The sequence below is a fragment of the Oncorhynchus gorbuscha genome, linkage group LG06 (assembly GCF_021184085.1).
Source record: "Oncorhynchus gorbuscha isolate QuinsamMale2020 ecotype Even-year linkage group LG06, OgorEven_v1.0, whole genome shotgun sequence".
NCBI lineage: Eukaryota > Metazoa > Chordata > Actinopteri > Salmoniformes > Salmonidae > Oncorhynchus > Oncorhynchus gorbuscha.
The window spans coordinates 14,058,484-14,079,401 of NC_060178.1; the positions used below are offsets into that span (position 1 = coordinate 14,058,484).

The following is a 20,918-nucleotide window of genomic DNA, read 5'->3' on the forward strand; positions in this document are numbered from 1 at the left end:
AAGGAAACATGTAAAGTTTTTCATGAACTGAAATATAAGATCCCAGAGATTTTCCATACGGACAAAAAGTATATTTCTCTCATTCTGTATACAAATGAGTTTACTTCCCTGTTAGTGAGCATTTCTCCTTTGCCAAGATAATCCATCCACCTGACAGGTGTGGTATATCAAGAAGCTGGTTTAACAGCATGGTCATTACACAGGTGCACAGGTGGGGACAATAAAAGGCCACTCTAAAATGTACAGTTTTGTCACACAACACAATGCCACACATGTCTCAAATTTTAGTAGAGCGTGCAATTGGCATGCTGACTGCAGGAATGCCCACCAGAGGTGTTGCCAGAGAATGTAATGGTCATTTCTCTACCATAAGCCACCTCCAATGTCGTTTTAGAGAACTTGGCAGTACGGCCAACTGGCCTCAACCGCAGACTATGTGTATGGTGTCTTGTGGGCGAGCGGTTTGCTGGTGTGAATGTTGTGAACAGATTGTCCCATGGTGACGGTGGGGTTATGGTATGGCAGGCATAAGCTATGGACAGCAAACACAATTGCATTTTATCGATGGCAATTTGAATGCACAGAGAAAATGTGACGAGATGCTGAGGCCCATTGTCTTGCTATTCATCTGCCGCCATGACATGTTTCAGCATAATAATGCACGGCCCCATGTCACAAGGATCTATGCACAATTCCTGGAAGCTGAAATTGTCCCAGTTCTTCCATGACCGGCATTCTCACCATGTCACCCATTAAGCATGTATTGGATGCTCTTGATTGATGTGTACTTCAGCGTGTTTTAGTTTCCGCCAATATCCAGAAAGTTTGCACAGCCATTGAAGAGGAGTGGGACAACATTCCAAGGGCCACAATCAACAGCTTGATCAACTCTATATGAAGGAGATGTCGTGCTGCGTGAGGCAATTGGTGGTAACACCAGATACTGGCTGGTTTTCTGATCCAGGCCTCTTACTTTTTTTAAAGGTATCTGTGACCAACAGATGCATATCTGTATTCCCAGTCATGTAACATCCATAAATTAGGGCCTAATGAATTTATTTCAATTGACTGATTTCCTTATGATCTGTAACTCTGTTAAATCTTTGACATTGTTGCATGTTTCATTTTATATTTGTATTCATTTTATTTCCAGAGCAGGCAACACAGGACATGTTTTATACTATAGGTATACTGGTGCAACATGTATAACCATCCAGTTAAGTTTAGGAGAAAGAATACTTTTTAGAATAGTGGATTCTAGATTACAAGGGGTCAAAGTTAAGAAGGTAGAATATAGACATTTGTCTATCATAATCCTGAATGTTTATTGTATCTTAATTTCCTTGTAAGGCTGAAGTATTCAATGTTTCCATTGTCTTATCATAGGGATAAGTGATATGGGAGTTGTTCATTCTCCAATAATTCTCATTACTGATATGAGTAGAGGGTTTTATTTCTCCCGTAGGAGATTGCAGAGAAATTATGTCATGCTGAATTGAATGACTATGTGGATGCAATTCATACCATCCTGTGATGTGCACATGTAAGTACTATATTGTTGCACAGGAATCTTTGAGTTGGCATTTCAAATAGCTCATACAGAATTTTCAGATATTTTTATTGAAGACAATTTAACCCTTTTATCTCATGGATACGTGCCCTGGTCCATGAGTTGCCGGTAAAATATTTGATTGTAATCACTTGTCTGTCTTCCTTTTTGTCCCTGCAGGGATGCCATATGCCACGTTAAGATAAAGACCAAGACGACTGTGTTGAACATGCTAAAGAGATTGGACAAAATCCGGTTTCGGGGCCAACGGCCAGATGTGTTCCTGGATCTGGGTGAATCGCCCAACACATCTGACACTGAATGTAGCGAAGAGATCCTGATGAAGCCTAAGCCCTTGCTTAAAATTAAAGACACTGAAGAACTGCAAGACCCTGTGAGTGCTCCTGTAAGTGAATATTGGTATTATAATATAACCACAGAAATTGTATCTCTTCAGACTCTTCACTTCCCCTAATTCTCTCTCAAACAAAATACGTCTTTGTTTTGCATTCCTAATCTAGTTTCTTCCAGATCACTTCATGAAGTCCACCCACTCGCCATCTCGAGGTGCCGCTGCCAGTTTCGGGGGAATTTCGCCCATAATGTCTTCCTTTTGACATTTATGCAAACCCCTTTCTGTTGAATTAGTCCACTCAAGGATTGAGAGAAAGCTGTCCAATTGCTGTCTGCGTCACTGCAGGCCTTAGTCAGACTAGAGCAGATCAGGGCCTAGCCGCAGCGTACTACCGGCCAACTCAACTTCGCTTAGTGCATGAGAAGAACAAGTATTTTTCAATTATCTTATTTCATTTGTCTGCATATTCTTGTGCTTTCATGTTCTTATTTTTTTGAGCGAGGTTGATAACTTCTTGATGTTTGAAGATGGAGAAATATCTTTCACTTCAAACTACGATTTCAAACAGATCAAAGTTATGAGTCATTTGATCACATCATCACACACTATTTACTTACAAATTGAACTTTAATAAAATGGGTTGACTCTTCACATGATGATTTCACTGAACAACAAAAGAAAGGAAATATCGAATGATCCCCAACAATCCATCGCATCTCCCAAAAGCGTTTTCAACAGACATCTGTAAAACGATAGTCTAGAAACTAAAGCTGTGGTTGTCTTCCTCTCAAGCTTCCATGTCTTCTCCCTGGACCACAATGTCCACCTCTTGAATGTCAGACTCTGACTCTTCACTGTCACTTTCCAACCTTGTTGTAGATGGCTCGTTGTCAGGCTCAAAAAGTCTCAAATCCACCTAGATGGCCGCCAATTTTTCAACCCTTGTATTGGTCAGCCTGATGCGTGCTTTGGTGTGTGTGTTCCCAAACATGGACCAGTTGCTCTCTGAGGTGGCTGATGTTGGTGGGATTTGGAGGATGATCGAGGCAACGGGAAAAATCCTCAGATCCACGGTCCCTTCCAGCAGGTGGCTGATGAGATGTTGGCATGACTGCCATATTGCATCTCCATCCCAAAGCCCTTGCTTGGAAGTGTACTTCGTCAGACTGCCAAGAACCTTGTCCTTATCCAGGCCAAGGTGGTGAGACATGTTAGTGATGACACCATAGGCCTTGTTGATCTCTGCACCAGACAGGGTGCTCTTGCCAGCATACTTGGGGTCCAACATGTATGCTGCAGCATGTATTGGCTTCAGGCAGAAGTCTTCATGTTTTTTTTTATATTTCAGAACTGCAGTTTCCTCTGCTTGGAGAATCAGGGAAGTGAGCAGGGCAGTACGGATTTCTTCTCTTACATCTGCAAGCAGAGTCTGAACATCAGACAGGATGGCATTGTCTCCCTCAATCTGTGCAATGGCTACTGCTATAGGTTTCAGGGGTTTCATGCTGCTTACCACTCTCTCCCAAAATACATAATCCAAGAGGATAATCTTGATTGGTCTATCCATATCCGCATACTGTGCTTGGAGAGACTCCTTCCCCTCCAGGAGACTGTCAAACATGATGACAAGACCACCCTAACAGGTGTTGCTGGGCAGCTTCCATGTGGTGCTCTTATTCTTCTCACTTTGCTTGGTGAGGTAGATTGCTGCTATAACTTGATGACCCTTCAAATGCCAAACCATTTCCTTGGCTCTCTTGTAGAGTGTATGCATTGTTTTCAGTGCCATGATGTCCTTAACGAGCAGATTCAATGCATGAGCAGCACAGCCAATAGGTGTGATGTGAGGCTAGGACTCCACCACTTTAGACAAAGCAGCCTTCATGTTTGCAGCATTGTCTGTCGCCAATGCAAATACCTTCTGTGATCCAAGGTCATTGATGCCTGCCTTCAGCTCATCTGTGATGTAGAGACCGGTGTGTCTGTTGTCCCTTGTGTCTGTGCTCTTGTAGAACACTGGTTGAGGGGTGGAGATGATGTAGTTAATTATTCCTTGTCCACGAACATTCAACCACCCATCAGATATTATTACAATACATTCTGCTTTCTCTATGATTTGCTTGACCTTCATTTGAACTCTGTTGAACTCTGCATCCAGGAAATGAGTAGATAAAGCATGTCTGGTTGGAGGGGTGTATGCTGGGCGAAGAACATTCAGAAATGTCTTCCAATACACATTGCCTGTGAGTATCAGAGGTGAACCATTTGCATACACAGCTTGAGCAAGAAAAAAAAACTTCTGATACCAGGAGGAACATCAGCTTTTGCTATCGAGAAGGTGTCTGATTCATCATTTTCACCTCAAATAGAAGTAGAGGGACTTTTGTCAGAGGTTGCTTGTTGTGAGCGCTGAGGGAACTTTATGCACTTGGCCAGATGATTCTGCATCGTTGTTGCATTCCTCACATATGATTTGGCACAGTATTTGCAAATGTACACAGCTTTTCCTTCTACTTCAGCTGCAGTGAAATGTCTCCACACATCAGATGGTGCCCGTGGCATTTTCCTGTAAAGATACGAAAACAAATCAAATTCCATGTACAGATAAAAGTTAAGCAGTTAGATTAAACAACTCCTTTGTAAGATAAATGTTTTAAAATGAAACATGTATGGAAACGGGTGAGTTTAACACTCCTCGGTTAGCAGGCTCAAGCAAACTAAAACCCACATGGGCTTAACTTCCCACGGAAAATTTCCAGAAAAATTCCAGAAATTTACCAAAAAATGTCCAACCCTTTGCAACCCTACACCAGATCTTATTCAGGGACTTCATAGCAAAGCTGGTGAATACATATGCACGCACCACTTTTCCGTTTTTGAATTTTTGGAAACAATTTGGACAATTTTGTGTATGTCCATTACATGATATCCAAATAAAAATCAATTTAAATGACAGGTTGTAATGCAACAAAATAGTAAAAATGTCAAGGGGATGAATACCTTTGCAAGCCACTGTATTTACCTCCACAGCAGGCCTATTTTAACAAAAAGGCTTTGTCTAAAGTTATCTGTGACATTGCTACATAGCCTACAAGGGTAGACCATTACATTTGACATTTTTATAAAATAGAGTTTTTGAGTGCGCCCCATTTAAAAAATAATAATAATAATAATAATAAAAAAATAATAAATAGACATACCGGTAGTCTACACACTTTTCAGACGTAGCTCAATCCAAGTGGCGCTACAGAGGCTCCATGTGTAGCAAGTTAAGTGGGAGATTTCTAATCAATGCAAAATGGAATCAAAATGACAGAATTACATTGGCTAAATGAGAAGGATTAGGCGACAATGATCAACCAACAGGTAGGCATATTTGGCCTGTAATGTCACTGTTTAACTCGTTTTGTTGTACTTTGTTGCACTTTTATGGGGTACATATAATTAACAGTAAGGTTTAATTTACACAGATGGAATAAACGAATGTACATTAATAGGGCCCATTTCTCAATCAGCAGACTTAGTGAATTGGGTCACTGCTTCTCTGGGTAATGGTGCGAGGGATGGTGTTAATGTACTCCTATTACTACATTTTACAGAGCAGACGAGCACTACTTTCCCATCGTAATTGCACTCTTAAAGTAGCCTTAAAACTGGCCTAGATATGGCATATTCTAAGCTAAAATAGAGTTTGGAAAATATGTGCCGTATGCAATCATTGATTAACATCATGTAGCAGTTTCTACCTACACACCGCCTTATCGGTGCACAGACGTTCATGTTGAAGTATGAATGGAATGTTTTGTTCTGGTTGTCATTTTAAAGGTCCGTAAGGGATGTGTGTCTGACATGTTTCACAATGTCTGTCAATATTCTTCTCGTGTCAGTCATTGTTTCTAACTTGTTTCAGTGTAATAGTGGAAGACTGAGACCTGGCTTTGACGAGTCTTATTCATTAATAAATGACACAGTACGTTGTAGTACAGTAGCGAATTATAATATCCCTTGTCGAAACGTACTAGCTTTATTCATCTGAGAGGAGACCTTTCAATCAGAGCTGGGCTTGGGGTATCATCCTCTCCCACTCATCGTTACTAAAGTGCACTGATTTCCTACCTTCTGACACAAGCTGTCTTTGCTTATTCTTATTCTTTTCCCCCTGCTGAGAGGATCTGAAATAAAGTCATCTAGATGTTTTCCTCCCCTCTTTGAGTAGCACAGTACCAACACTATCTCAATGTAACTCTGTGGCTATCCTTGTGTACTTTCACAATATTCTTTGTTTCGCTCTCTCTCTCTCTCTCTCTCTCTCTCTCTCTCTCTCTCTCTCTCTCTCTCTGTGTGTTGGGTCATGATTCAGATGATAGTCTGCATACACAATTACACTGCAGTTTGAGCTAGGCTGGATGGTGCAGGGAGAAACTGCAAGGTGAAATGGAGTCTTCTGCAGTCGGCGTGCCTGCATTTATTTATGTGTGTGAGAGAGTTTTGAGGTGCTGTATGCAGGTGTTTTGAACCAGAGTCTACAGTAGCTCACATTGGCAGGGAGGTTATTCTTCTCTCCTCACTGCATGTTCGTGTGTGTGTGTGTGTGCCCACATCCAGGCTGGTCCGGGGACACTTGCTATGGCCGCAGCCATCCAGCACTATCAGAGGACTGAGACCGATGGACTCAATGAGGTGAAAGGCCACCTGGAAATTGCCTTACTGGAAAAGCATTTCCTACGTGAGTATTTCACATTTTTTCAGTCTAGGTTTAAGGAGAAGTTAGTAAAACCTCTAGCAGTAAGTTTTTGATTTGCAAAAAGGGAACATCTCTTCACATGTTTGTTGATATAGCAATGCACACAGCAGCTTTGGATATATGTCTTTCATGTCAAGTTGTCTGTTAGTTGGTGAACCCATTAGGATGTGTGTGTAAATGTAATTGGACTCGCTTTCAGGGCTTTCCTAGCTGCAGAATTGCATTTGCTCATATAGCCCTCTTATATCTGGCTCTTATATTAGATTAACTTTAGCTTAGTATGATCACTGACCTAGCTACAGTACTATCTGTGAGTGACTATAGTCCTATATAAGAATGGGCACAGTTATTCAAATATCCGGAAGGATGTCAGTATTTGATTACTTGATAGTGTTCATTTTTTAGAGAGAAAGAAAATATAGGCCTATTTTAACAATGAAAATGCTTTGTCTAAAGTTATCTGTGACATTGCTACGTAGCCTACAAGGATACACCATTAAATTTGTCATCTTTATAAAATAGAGTTTTTTAGTGCGCCCCATTTTAAATAGACATACACTTTTCAGACGTAGCTCAATCCAAGTGGCGCTACAGAGGCTCCATGTGTAGCAAGTTAAGTGGGAGATTTCTAATCGATGCAAAATGGAATCAAAATGACAGAATTACATTGGCTAAATGAGAAGGATTAGGCTACAATGATCAACCACCAGGTAGGCTGTTTCATATGAATGGGGTATTGGCTATCTAGCTTCTTTACAACTATTTGATGTTGCATCTATTACGAATATCCGGATATCCCCAAAATACCATGATATTATTCAACACATTGAGGAGATGGAAGTACAGAAGTGGTGTGTGGCCTTCATTTCACCTCAGCCCTCCTCCATCTGGGATGCAGGCTGTATGTCAGCAGTATGGGCTGGTGGCTGGTTCTCATTGCAGAGCCCATTGTCCTCTGTCTAGCACCAAAGGGTACTAATGGAAAGAGTGCAATCGCCAAATGTACTGTAGCTGCTCTACTGAAACACGTGTATATAGTGAGTCTTTTTCTAATAATCAAATTTCCAAAGTTGGTACTGAAGTTGATTATCCAATGACTGTGAGATGAGCAGTTTGTAGATTTGTAAAGGGGTTGCTGTTTGTCTGCCTTGTTTTGAGCCCTGGCCCTGCTTTGCCATGAGCCTTCAGGGAGGTGGTCAGTGATTGAGTAAATTGAGTAAATTATCAGCTTTGTCCTTTTCTGCTTTGAATTGGTCATTTAAGAATAATATATGCCATTTTGAAGACTCTTTTTATCCAAAGCTACTTAGTCATGCTTGCATTCATTCAAATAACATTTTATTGATCACATACACATTTAGTAGAAACAATTCTGATGCTCCATATGTAACCTCAGTCTGGACGCTCAGATTGTTAGCACATGACCTGCCGTTACCACAACAACAACTACACAAAATTGAAAGGAACAGTGACAGGAAATGAGAATTGAGTATGTGTGATACTTCAGAGGCTACATCAATGTGAATGCACACATCTGATAGGGGTCACATGTAAAACTGAGTGTGGACAGTCAGAAAAAAAGATCAGATATGGAAAGAAAATAAGACTTGGGTTCTCAGGGTGTAGCTCTTGTAGTTCTTAGGGTGTAGCTCTTGTAGTTCTTAGGGTGTAGCTCTTGTAGTTCTTAGGGTGTAGCTCTTGTAGTTCTTAGGCTGTCGGCATGCGCAGGAGATTAGCCCTATGATGATCAGAAAATAGTGAAACACACACTCATTGAAAGGAAGTCTAAGAAGTGGTAGATCTGTGATGTGCTATTTCTATGCTTCCTGCTAAGTTTTTAGTGCGTCTTTTACTTTCGGTTTTGTACACCAGCTAAAAAATACAATATTTTTGGTTATATGGAGAAGATGCATTCGAAAAGTATTCAGACCCCTTCCCTTTTTCCACATTTTGTCACATTGCAGCCTTAAACTAAAATTGATTTACATGTTTTTCCTTATCAATCTTCACACAATACCCCATAATGACAAAGCGAAAACAGGTTTTTAGAAATGTTTACAAGTGTATTAAAAATAGAAAACAGAAATGTCTTATTTATATAGGTATTCAGATGCTTTGCTATTATCATTTAAATTGTTTCCAGTGATCATCGTTGAGGTTTCTACAACTTGATTGGAATACACGGTAAATTTAAATTAATTGGACATGATTTGGAAAGGCACACACCTGTCTATATAAGGTCCCACAGTTGACAGTGCATGTCAGAGAAAAAAAACAAGCCATGAGGTCGAAGGAATTGTCCATAGAGCTCCGAGACAGGATTGTGTCGAGGCACAGATCTGGGGAAGGGTAACAAAAAACGGCTGCCGCATTGAAGGTCCCCAAGAACACATTGCCCTCCATCATTCTTATATGGAAGAAGTTGGGAACCACCAAGATTCTTCCTAGAGTTGTCCACCGAGGAGGTGTCCAAGAACCTGATGGTCACTGTGACAGAGCTCCAGAGTTCCTCTGTGGGAGACCCTTCCAGAATGACAACCATCTCTGCAGCACTCCACCAATCAGGCCTTTATGGTAGAGTGGCCAGACGGATGCCACTCTTCAGTAAAAGGCATGACAGTCCTCTTGGAGTTTGCCAAAAGGTATATGAAGGACTCTCATGAGAAACAAGATTCTCTGGTCTGATGAAACCAAGATTGAATTCTTTAGCCTGAATACCAAGCGTGACATCTGGAGGAAACCCTGGCACCATCCCTAAGGTGAATCATGGTGGTGACAGCATCATGCTGTGGGGATGCTTTTCAGTGGCAGGGACTGGGAGACTTTTCAGGATCGTGGGAAAGATGGATGGAGCAAAGTACCGAGATCCTTGATGAAAACCTGCTCAGGACCTCAGACTGGGGTGAAGGTTCACCTTTCAACAGGACAACGACCCTAAGCACACAGCCAAGACAACACAGGAGTGGCTTCTGGCGAGTGGCCCAGCCAGAGCCCGTACTTGAACCCGATTGAACATAAACTCCCCAAATACAGGTATCAAATCAAAGTTTATTTGTCACCTGCGCAGAATACAACCGGTGTAGTAGACCTTACAGTGAAATGCTTACTTACAGGCTCTAACCAACAGTGCAATGTCTAAGTTTAAAAAGGTATTAGGTGAACAATAGATAAGTAAAGAAATAAAAACAACAGTAAGAAAGACTGAGAAATAAGAGTAGCGAGGCTATATACAGTCACCGGTTAGTCGGGCTGATTTGAGGTAGTATGTACATGTAGGTATGGTTAAAGTGAGTATGCATATATGATGAACAGAGAGTAGCAGTAGCGTAAAAGAGGGGTTGGCGGTTGGTGGGTGGCGGTACACAATACACATTGTGCGGGGACACCGGTTGGTCGGGCTAATTGAGTTAGTGTGTACATGAATGAAGAGTTAAAGTGACTATGCATGTATGATAAACAGAGGTTAGCAGCAGCGTAAAAGAGGAGTTTGGGGGGCACAATGCAAATAGTCAGAGTAGCCATTTGGTTACCTGTTCAGGAGTCTTGGAGGTCCAAGACTTGGCGCTCCTGTACCACTTACCATGCGGTAGTAGGGAGTCTATGGCTGGGGTCTTTGACCAATTTTAGGGCCTTCCTCTGACACCGCCTGGTAGAGGTCCTGGATGGCAGGCAGCTTAGCCCCAGTGATGTACTGGGCCGTACGCCCTACCCTCTGTAGTGCCTTGCGGTCGGAGGCCGAGCAGTTGCCGTACCAGTCAGGATGCTCTCTGTTGCAGATGTAGAACTTTTTTGAGGATCTTTTTAGTTTCCTGAGGGGGAATAGGCTTTGTCGTGCCCTCTTGGTGTGTTTGGACCATTCTAGTTTGTTGGTGATGTGGACACCAAGGAACTTGAAGCTCTCAATTTGTTCCACTACAGCCCTGTCAATGGGAATGGAGGCGTGCTCGGTCCTCCTTTTCCTGTAGTCCACAATCATCTCTTTAGTCTTAGTGATGTTGAGGGATAGGTAGTTATTCTGGCACCACATGGCCAGGTCTCTGGCCTCCTCCCTATAGGCTGTCTTGTCGTTGTTGGTGATCAGGCCTACCACTGTTGTCGTCTGCAAACTTAATAAGGGTATTGGAGGCGTGTCTGGCCACGCAGTCGTGGGTGAACAGGGAGTACAGGAGGGGACTGAGCATGCACCCCTGAAGGGCTCCAGTGTTGAGGATCAGCGTGGCAGATGTGTTGCTACCTACCCTCACCACCAATGGGCGGCCCGTCAGGATCCAGTTACAGAGGGAGGTGTTTAGTCCCAGGATCCTTAGCTTAGTGATGAGCTCTGAAGGTCTATGGTGTTGAACACTGAGCTGTAGTTAACAAATATCATTCTCACATAGGTGTTCCTTTTGTCCAGGGGGGAAAGAGCAGTGTGGAGTGCAATAGAGATCTGTGGATCTGTTGGGGCGGAATGCAAATTGGAGTGGGTCTTGGGTTTCTGGGATAATGGTGTTGATGCGAGCCATTACCAACCTTTCAAAGCACTTCATGGCTACCGACGTGAGTGCTACAGTCATTTAGGCAGGTTACCTTAGTGTTCTTGGCCACAGGGACTATGGTAGTCTGCTTGAAACATGTTGGTATTACAGACTCAATCAGGGACATGTTGCAAAAGCCGCACACAAGCCTACGATTGCCAAGCGAGGGCTGGAGTGGTGTAAAGCTCGCTCCCATTTTACTCTGGATCAGTGGAAATGCATTCTCTGGAGTGATAAATCATGCTTCAACATCTGGCAATCCAACGGACGAATCTGGGTTTGGCGGATGCCAGGAGAATGCTACCTCCCCGAATGCATAGAGCCAACTTGTATGGTGGAGGAGGAATAATGGACTGGGGCTGTTTTTCATGTTTTGCGCTTGACCCATTAGTTCCAGTGGATGAAAATCTTTAACGTTACAGCTTACAATAACATTCTAGACGATTCTGTGCTTCCAACTTTGTGGCAACAGTTTGGTGAAGGCCCTTTTAGCATGACAATGCCCCCGTGCACAAAGTGAGGTCCATTCAGAAATTGTTTGTCGCGATCGGTGTTGAAGAACTTGACTGGCCTGCATAGAGCCCTGGCCTCAACCCCATCGAACACCTTTGGGATGAATTGGAATGCCGACTGCGAGCCAGGCCTAATTGCCCAACATCAATGCCAGACCTCACTAATGCTTGAGTGGCTGAATGGAAGCAAGTCCCCGCAGCAATGTTCCAGCATCTAGTGGAAAGCCTTCCCAGAAGAATGGAGGCTGTTATAGGAGCAAAGGCGGACCAACTCCATATTAATGCCCATGATTTTGGAATGAGATGTGCGACGAGCAGGTGTCCACACACTTTTGGTCAGGTACTGTATACAACAGTGGTTTAGATGGTACAATGATTCTCTAGTCTACTTGCTTATTTTGTCACAGACTGAATTTGAGCAACTATTAGAATTTTGCCAACCAGGAAATTGCGGTGTGATTTCTGCATAGTGCATCTTAAAAGTTAAACATACCCGAACGCAGTGAGGTTTACACACATGAACAGCACACACTGCATTGCTGATCAATTGAGGCCAATCTGCCCCGCGATCAATACATTTGTCTAACAGACAGTCCATTTTGTGATATCATCACCCTCTACAACTGCAAATACAACAGTGTTGCCTACCCTTTTGAGATGGATAACATTCACATTGCTTTAGTGTTTGTATTTGAATAGGTTTTTGATCATGTTTACCATTTCCCCTAAATAGCTTGGATTTCACTCGTAATCTGTCATTTTACACAACCTGCCACAGGAAGAGCCTCCCAGAGAGAGAGACAGAAATGTGTATTTTCTATTATTTTTCCTCTTCCTTGCCGTCTTGATATGAAAATCCTAGAGTGACCTCTGCACTTCACAAAATTGTAAATAAAATTTGGCACTTCACAAGAAGTAATCATGTAGGGAGGCGATCGTCCACTTTGAGGGACACCAACAGTGTGTGTGGGCGCGCGTGCTCACTCGTCCTGAGGGCTCTGCAGGGAGGGAGGACATGAAAGGTCAGAACCGGACCTTCTTACTGTGCCAATAAATAAAAACAGTGGTTATTAATAGAGGATATTACTTAAGCTACTCCACACCGAAGAAAGGCAGCCAGGCATTGAAGGACCATTGGGTGTCTCTTTTTTCTGGTCCACTGGTACAGTAACTGGAGGATAGCAGTAGTACGAATGGTTTCTTCAGTAGTGTTCTATATATGTCCACTCCCTTGCTCTTGGTAATTATTAACCTATGCTGGCTAGAAACCACAATGCATTTTTATAGTCTTCGAAGCCAACCTCGTCTGTTGACATGCTTGGTCGTGTGTAGAAAGACGCCTGAACAGAGTCCCTACTTCCCCCTTTTTCAGGGGTTGAAAATACTTTCTGCCAAAGCTGCTAACGGTGGGACCAGTGTAATCAGGGCTACACCTTCAACAATGGCGTTGAATGTTGTCGTTATTTTAAATGGGGTAGTAGCAGTATCCGATGTTATTTATGGATTATGTTCTTGTAAGCATTGCTAGTAAAGTATCCCAGGTTCTTTTGCAGTTTTTATATAACAGCTTGCCCCCAGAGATATCAGGGGATGTGGAGTGGATAACAAGTAACTGTCCTTTGGTGCCATGAGGCAGAACCAGTTAGGATTGTTTCCAGGTTCCTCTGCTAGTCTCTGGCTCCAGGCCAGAACAAGGGAGAGTCACATCAGCCCACATCCTCCTGTGTAACATTGTGAAATGCCTGGGTGAGGTTGCATAGCGATACCTAAGGAATCTCCAGGCTGGCCTGAAGATGTTATCCCACCTTCTGTTTACTTGTTGTGAAGCATGGCAGACAGCTCAGGTTTCTCAGGGGAAAGTATTTGGGTGTGAAGTGATGCTGCATTTCCTGGCAGGCATTGGTCTGTTGACTCACATGTTTATACCCACTGTAGGCCTATCTGTCAGACACTGATCCTGGGACAGTTGGTCATGGTTGTATGATTTTTCTCCTGTCATCTACCGCCAATATGTTAGAATACAAAGCTTTATGAATGAAGCGAAGATCTCACATAGAACACTATTGTAATTCTACCTAGTAGAGCATTACAGGCTAGATACCGAACTCTAACAAGCCTGTGTAACAGTAGTAAAAAACGTGTTTACCCTGTTGGCCAGTGTTAAAGATACAGCACCTCCCTTAACATACCAGTAGGTGTCCAGTGAAACTGACAGTTGGACATTTACTATACTATGATAAAAGACGAGAGCGACCTCAACAGCGTGTTGGAGACATTAAGAAAAATTGTCTTGTGTTGGCAGCTAGCCAAAACAAGGCACTGTGAGATAGCAGAATTCAGAAAGTCGGAGATGCATTTCAGTTATATTAGAAACTGGGTACAACCTCTTTAAAACCAACCGCTGGCTCAGAAAAATCTGAAGTGAGATTAAATGTCTTAGATATGGGCCTATTTGGCTACTAAAACACTTGCTGTTGTAGAAACATACACAGAACTGTGGTAACTGAGTGCCCTGTCCCCCCGATCCAGAGGCTTGGCCAGGCATGGGAAGCCATGCATGTGATAATGAGAGGATGCTCTCTGGCACATTGTTAAATAAAGGCCTCTATGCAAATGTTTGACTTACATAACTAGGTTATCCGGGGCATACATGGCTTCCTATTCTCCCTCCTGGCTCTGCAGCAACCCCAGCAGCTACTGGTTAGCAGGTTAGCATGCCGTGCGGTACTCATTCAGAAAAAGCAGTCTGTTTCTATATGACTGAAGGGGTTGACCAGAAAAAGCCTTGTACAGTAGGGCTTTATGGGGGCCAAACCCATTGGAGAAGTTGAGAATTGGAGGCTAAGAGGGAGAGCTTGTCTTTTAGAGTGGAGGACACTGCCTTAATGTTGCTAGACTCCAGGGACAGTAGCTGCTGCCTTGGCAGAAACTAATGTGGATCCTTAATGAAATAGGAATATTTACATTTACATTTAAGTCATTTAGCAGACGCTCTTATCCAGAGCGACTTACAAATTGGTGCATTCACCTTATGACATCCAGTGGAACAGTCACTTTACAATAGTGCATCTAAATCTTAAAGGGGGGGATTACTTATCCTATCCTAGGTATTCCTTAAAGAGGTGGGGTTTCAGGTGTCTCCGGAAGGTGGTGATTGACTCTGCTGTCCTGGCGTCGTGAGGGAGTTTGTTCCACCAATTTTGACTGGGCTGAGCGGGAGCTGTACTTCCTCAGTGGTAGGGAGGCGAGCAGGTCAGAGGTGGAAGAACGCAGTGCCCTTGTTTACATTTTACATTTACATTTAAGTCATTTAGCAGACGCTCTTATCCAGAGCGACTTACAAATTGGTGCATTCACCTTATGACATCCAGTGGGACAGTCAGAGCCTGGAGGTACTGAGGTGCCGTTCCCCTCACAGCTCCGTAGGCAAGCACCATGGTCTTGTAGCGGATGCGAGCTTCAACTGGAAGTCAGTGGAGAGAACGGAGGAGCGGGGTGACGTGAGAGAACTTGGGAAGGTTGAACACCAGACGGGCTGCGGCGTTCTGGATGAGTTGAAGGGGTTTAATGGCACAGGCAGGGAGCCCAGCCAACAGCGAGTTGCAGTAATCCAGACGGGAGATGACAAGTGCCTGGATTAGGACCTGCGCCGCTTCCTGTGTGAGGCAGGGTCGTACTCTGCGGATGTTGTAGAGCATGAACCTACAGGAACGGGCCACCGCCTTGATGTTGGTTGAGAACGACAGGGTGTTGTCCAGGATCACATCAAGGTTCTTAGCGCTTTGGGAGGAGGACACAATGGAGTTGTCAACCGTGATGGCGAGATCATGGAACGGGCAGTCCTTCCCCGGGAGGAAGAGCAGCTCCGTCTTGCCGAGGTTCAGCTTGAGGTGGTGATCCGTTATCCACACTGATATGTCTGCCAGACATGCAGAGATGCGATTCGCCACCTGGTCATCAGAAGGGGGAAAGGAGAAGATTAATTGTGTGTCGTCTGCATAGCAATGATAGGAGAGACCATGTGAGGTTATGACAGAGCCAAGTGACTTGGTGTATAGCGAGAATAGGAGAGGGCCTAGAACAGAGCCCTGGGGGACACCAGTGGTGAGAGAGCGTGGTGAGGAGACAGATTCTCGCCACGCCACCTGGTAGGAGCGACCTGTCAGGTAGGACGCAATCCAAGCGTGGGCCGCGCCGGAGATGCCCAACTCGGAGAGGGTGGAGAGGAGGATCTGATGGTTCACAGTATCGAAGGCAGCCAATAGATCTAGAAGGATGAGCGCAGAGGAGAGAGAGTTAGCTTTAGCAGTGCGGAGCGCCTCCGTGATACAGAGGAGAGCAGTCTCAGTTGAATGACTAGATGTGAAACTCCAGTTTCACATCTGAGGAGAATATCTAATATCTATACTAGCCATGCATTTATTTCATCCACCTTTTGATTGGATAGTTTGAGTATATTTGTTTTAGGTTCATATGGGTTTTCTCTACAGGAATGCACTTTTGTCCTTGATAGTTCTTTAGTCCTCTTTGAAAGGAAATTAATATAGCTTTCTTTTTTTGAAAAGCATGTCACTATCAAGAGAAGGGTGTGAACATTGTTTCACTCAACAAGAGGTAGGCCAGAACGTTCTCTCTTTAGAAACCGTGTTTTTGGTTTGATGACGGGTCATATTTGAAATGGATTCAATATGTCAGTTACGTTCAGTACATTCACATACTTCCATGCGATGTGATACCAGGAAGAGGATGTGGTTTACCCCAGTCTCATGGTGGCCCAGTCACAGTTGATGTAGCAGGAAACAAACGATACATTAGGATGTGGATGCGCTAAAGAGTAAGAACCTGTTTTCTGCCTTCAGATGACTCCTACTATTCAGATGTTTAAATGAAGAACGATCACCTAGGCCTTGATCAGTTCCTTCGTTTCTGGGCTGAAGTTGTCGCTTACAAGACGGTTGGGAATTGATGTGAACAACTGGGCTTTTTGCTCTTTTGTGTGAAGCTGTGGGGAAATCCTAAAACAGTGTAACTATGACGACAGAAGAACTTAGCCATGATGTCAATATCCTGCTAAGGTGGATGGGCGGCTATGCTCAATTTTGTTCCTCATTCATCAAGTGGAACACTTGAATATTTATAACTTGCAAACATTCCACAGAGGGTGTCATAGGTTGTGTTGCTATGGTGGCAGATTTTCCAATTAGCTTGATGTTGTGTGGTAGGTACAGGAAATATCTGAAAATTTATATTTTCCAGCTGTGTGCAAAATGTGAATGTAATTTCTTATTAGCATGTTTTCATAAGGTAATGAAATGAATAATCCACTGTAGAGTGAATTTCACTAGTCATGTGAAAATAATAGTTTTTGTAATCTACAGTTGATGTCGCAAGTTTACATACACTTAGGTTGGAGTCATTAAAACTCGTTTTTTTCAACCACTCCACAAATTTCTTGTTAACAAACTATAGTTTTGTCAAGTCGGTTAGGACATCTACTTTGTGCATGACACAAGTAATTTCTCCAACAATGGTTTACAGACAGATTACTCTATATCACAATTCCAGTGGGTCAGAAGTTTACATGCACTAAGTTGACTGTGCCTTCAAACAGCTTGGAAAATTCCAGAAAATGATGTCAAGGCTTCAAAAGATTCTGATAGGCAAATTGACATCATTTGAGTCAATTGGATGTGTACCTGTGGATGTACTTCCCGCCCCACCTTCAAACAAATTGCCTCTTTGCTTGACATCTTGGGAAAATCAAAAGAAATCAGCCAAGACCTTTCTTTCTGATATCTCTCAGATATAGGACCGACACTTTCTGATATCTCTCAGATATAGGACCGACACTTTCTGATATCTCTCAGATATAGGACCGACACTTTCTGATATCTCTCAGATATAGGACCGACACTTTCTGATATCTCTCAGATATAGGACCGACACTTTCTGATATCTCTCAGATATAGGACCGACACTTTCTGATATCTCTCAGATATAGGACCGACACTTTCTGATATCTCTCAGATATAGGACCGACACTTTCTGATATCTCTCAGATATAGGACCGACACTTTCTGATATCTCTCAGATATAGGACTTTCTGATATCTCTCAGATATAGGACCGACACTTTCTGATATCTCTCAGATATAGGACCGACACTTTCTGATATCTCTATAGGACAGATATAGATATACCGACACTTTCTGATATCTCTCAGATATAGGACCGACACTTTCTGATATCTCTCAGATATAGGACCGACACTTTCTGATATCTCTCAGATATAGGACCGACACTTTCTGATATCTCTCAGATATAGGACCGACACTTTCTGATATCTCTCAGATATAGGACCGACACTTTCTGATATCTCTCAGATATAGGACCGACACTTTCTGATATCTCTCAGATATAGGACCACTTTCTGATATCTCTCAGATATAGGACTTTCTGATATCTCTCAGATATAGGACCGACACTTTCTGATATCTCTCAGATATAGGACCGACACTTTCTGATATCTCTCAGATATAGGACCGACACTTTCTGATATCTCTCAGATATAGGACCGACACTTTCTGATATCTCTCAGATATAGGACCGACACTTTCTGATATCTCTCAGATATAGGACCGACACTTTCTGATATCTCTCAGATATAGGACCGACACTTCAGAACAATCTTTTTTTTTGGGGGGGAACTATCTCTTCCATGTATTGAATCTGTTATTCAGTGGGTTTCTATTGACTAATAGCATTAATGCCAAATTCAATGTTTCATCCAATAAATGTGTGTATATGTATATTTTTTTCTACTTTAAGTCGTCTTAAAAATTAAAATCAACTTGCTAAATAATCCTTGGTATGACCATCTTTAAACAACCCCCCCCCCCCCCCCCCCCCAAGCTTAGAGGATTAAGACTGTGACCCTTGTTGCAGCAGGCTTTAGCTGTATTGAATTATTAACCAGGCTACTGTTGTCCCAGGTAACCTTGTGGTAAGCTGGTAACAACACTAAGCTGTTATAACAGGCATGCAGTCACTTTCAAGCTCCGGCGTTGCTCAACCTACAACTTTACCACCGGTATCAATCATTCCCTCTAGTAGGTCCTTTATCAGTTTCTTGTGCTGTTGAGCTTGCGAGATGAACTTTCTCCCAGTACAGTGAACAGATTGGGGGCCATCCAGTAGCTGCAAATTCTAGCTCTTTCTAATTTCTCTTTCTCCTGCACTAACTCTTTCCTCTCACCTGTCCTCTCCTCCCCCTCCTCCTTAGTACCTCTCTTGGCCTTGGTCTTATTTTTCACTGTCTCCCTCCATTATTTTACACCTCTTCTCTGTCCCCCTCTCACCAACTGAATCATGAGATGCAAAGTGTACCAGAGTTGGCCTATACGTCACAGTTGACACATTATGGAATGGGTTCATGAGAATGTTCCCTTTTTAATGCCGACCGCTAAAGGAGCGGACTCATGAGAAGTAAGCCATTTTAAATCATGCCACACATACTCGAGATGCCTTGCCTGACCAAATCTGTTCTGCAGAGGTCCAATCTAACGTCTTGTAATGCTGAAACTGAAGGACCACAAGCTGGTCTGGAAGTGACTGCTTTTGTTTTAGCCTCCGGCCCGTGGCGTTCTCCTCAGTCAACTAACTGAGGGACCAAGACAGTTGACATAGTTGGTACCCTGTTGCCTACCAGTCTACCTCGTTCTAATTGCTTTCACCACCGCTTTAAAATCCAATCAAATCATGATTTATCTTGCTGATTACAGAAGTACAGAATGAGAAAGAGTCTACTTGAGAACATTGTTTTCTGTGAGAACCATGTTATACTGTGATCATGGGGGGAACATTCCTTATGAAAAGGACATTTCACTCTGTCTACGGTCTTAGTTCAATTACAGTGATAAATTAGGTTTGAGGTGTTCTCTGGCAGAACTCTGTGCTACATACATATTTAATGACTTACAACTGGTTCTGAATGAGACAAGGTTTACTTCATCTTCCTTTCCCCCTCTCTGCTCGGTCAAATAACATCTCAATGATTTGGGGACTGTAAACATAATTATGGCCAAACATCTTTTCCAAGGGCTAGGCAACCCTGTTCCTAAAGTTCAGCTTGTACTTATTTTAGTTCCAACCACATCTGATTCCACCGGTAACCTCATCAACTGTGCTAATTGATCAATATCGGTGACTTAAGATGGACAAGTTTGGACAGGTGCCTGTGGCAGTGACTCACCAAGACCTAGGTGGTAACAGTTGGAAATATGTGTTGGCTGAGCCAAACTTATGGGCTTTCATTGCTCTGTTTTTCAGAGGAGGAATTGAGGAAACTTCGAGAAGAAACCAATGTAGAGACACTGAAACATGAACTGGAGAAAGAGAGATCGAAAAGGCTGGACTTGGAACAGAAACTGAACTTAGAAGTTCTCAAAACGAGGTAAGAGGCATGTGCGCAGACTCTCTACTGCTGGCTTCAGTGTGTCGGCCCCTGTGTGTGTCGGCCCCTGTGTGTGTGTGAGAGGAGCGTTCCCGATTTTTGACTGGAGCACTGAGCGAGATTTCCAAAGGCTGGAGCGTTGGCCTTCTAGCCCGCTCCAATTTCGCTCCAGTAGTGCTCACATCATGAGCTCAGGGCATGCCCCGGCCCAGCGTGCATTTGTAGTCTACTTGTGTTCTGCTATAGCCCCGTGCTTTAGCTAATATCATGGAGTTCGCTAAATATTTTCATAAAGAAACTGATAAAACACACAGGTGCAAAATCAAAGTGACTTCCGAAGATGAGGACCAAGTGGGGGAGTGCGGTGATGTAATGTCCATCACTAAAGAATCATTGTGGAATCTGAAAAGACAGTTTCTAAAGAAAGGAACGAGGTGGGTAGCTAATTAATAGATAATTGTGTCAATGTACCAAACTATTTATAAACATAAAATCTCTTCTCTTAAGTTCCCTTCATTTTTGTTCTACTATCTATACAATCGGCCGTAATAGATTTTTTTTGTCCCAATAGTCCTGGAATATTCCAACTTTCAAGGAGCTTTCCGTTTTGATTGAATTATACAAACCTAGAGGCCTATAAATAATTTAAACACGCATCCCTACCCAGCCTGGCAAGCTTGGCCAAAAGGGGTGTTTAGCATCACGAGTGGCTCTGCAAGCCTAGAGAGGATATTCTCCACTGCTGACTGGCTCTCCAGGAATCATCGCATGAGCCTGATGCCACAGACTC

The 20,918-nt window shown here is 43.1% G+C and overlaps 1 protein-coding gene across 6 annotated transcripts in view; it reads left to right on the plus strand.

Moving 5' to 3' along the window:
- The window catches only part of LOC124037581 (GRAM domain-containing protein 4-like), a 49,828-nt gene that overhangs the window by 9,343 nt on the left and 19,567 nt on the right, over positions 1–20,918 (plus strand). For 3 of the 6 annotated variants that reach the window (XM_046352423.1, XM_046352427.1, XM_046352425.1), the window contains exons 2-5: positions 1,466–1,543; positions 1,730–1,955; positions 6,510–6,630; positions 20,005–20,128. In XM_046352423.1, coding sequence (XP_046208379.1) covers positions 1,500–1,543; positions 1,730–1,955; positions 6,510–6,630; positions 20,005–20,128 — 515 coding nt within the window. In that variant the 5' untranslated portion in view covers positions 1,466–1,499. The remainder of the gene's footprint in view (positions 1–1,465; positions 1,544–1,729; positions 1,956–6,509; positions 6,631–20,004; positions 20,129–20,918) is intronic. The other 3 variants (XM_046352424.1, XM_046352428.1, XM_046352426.1) reach the window with 2 other exon arrangements.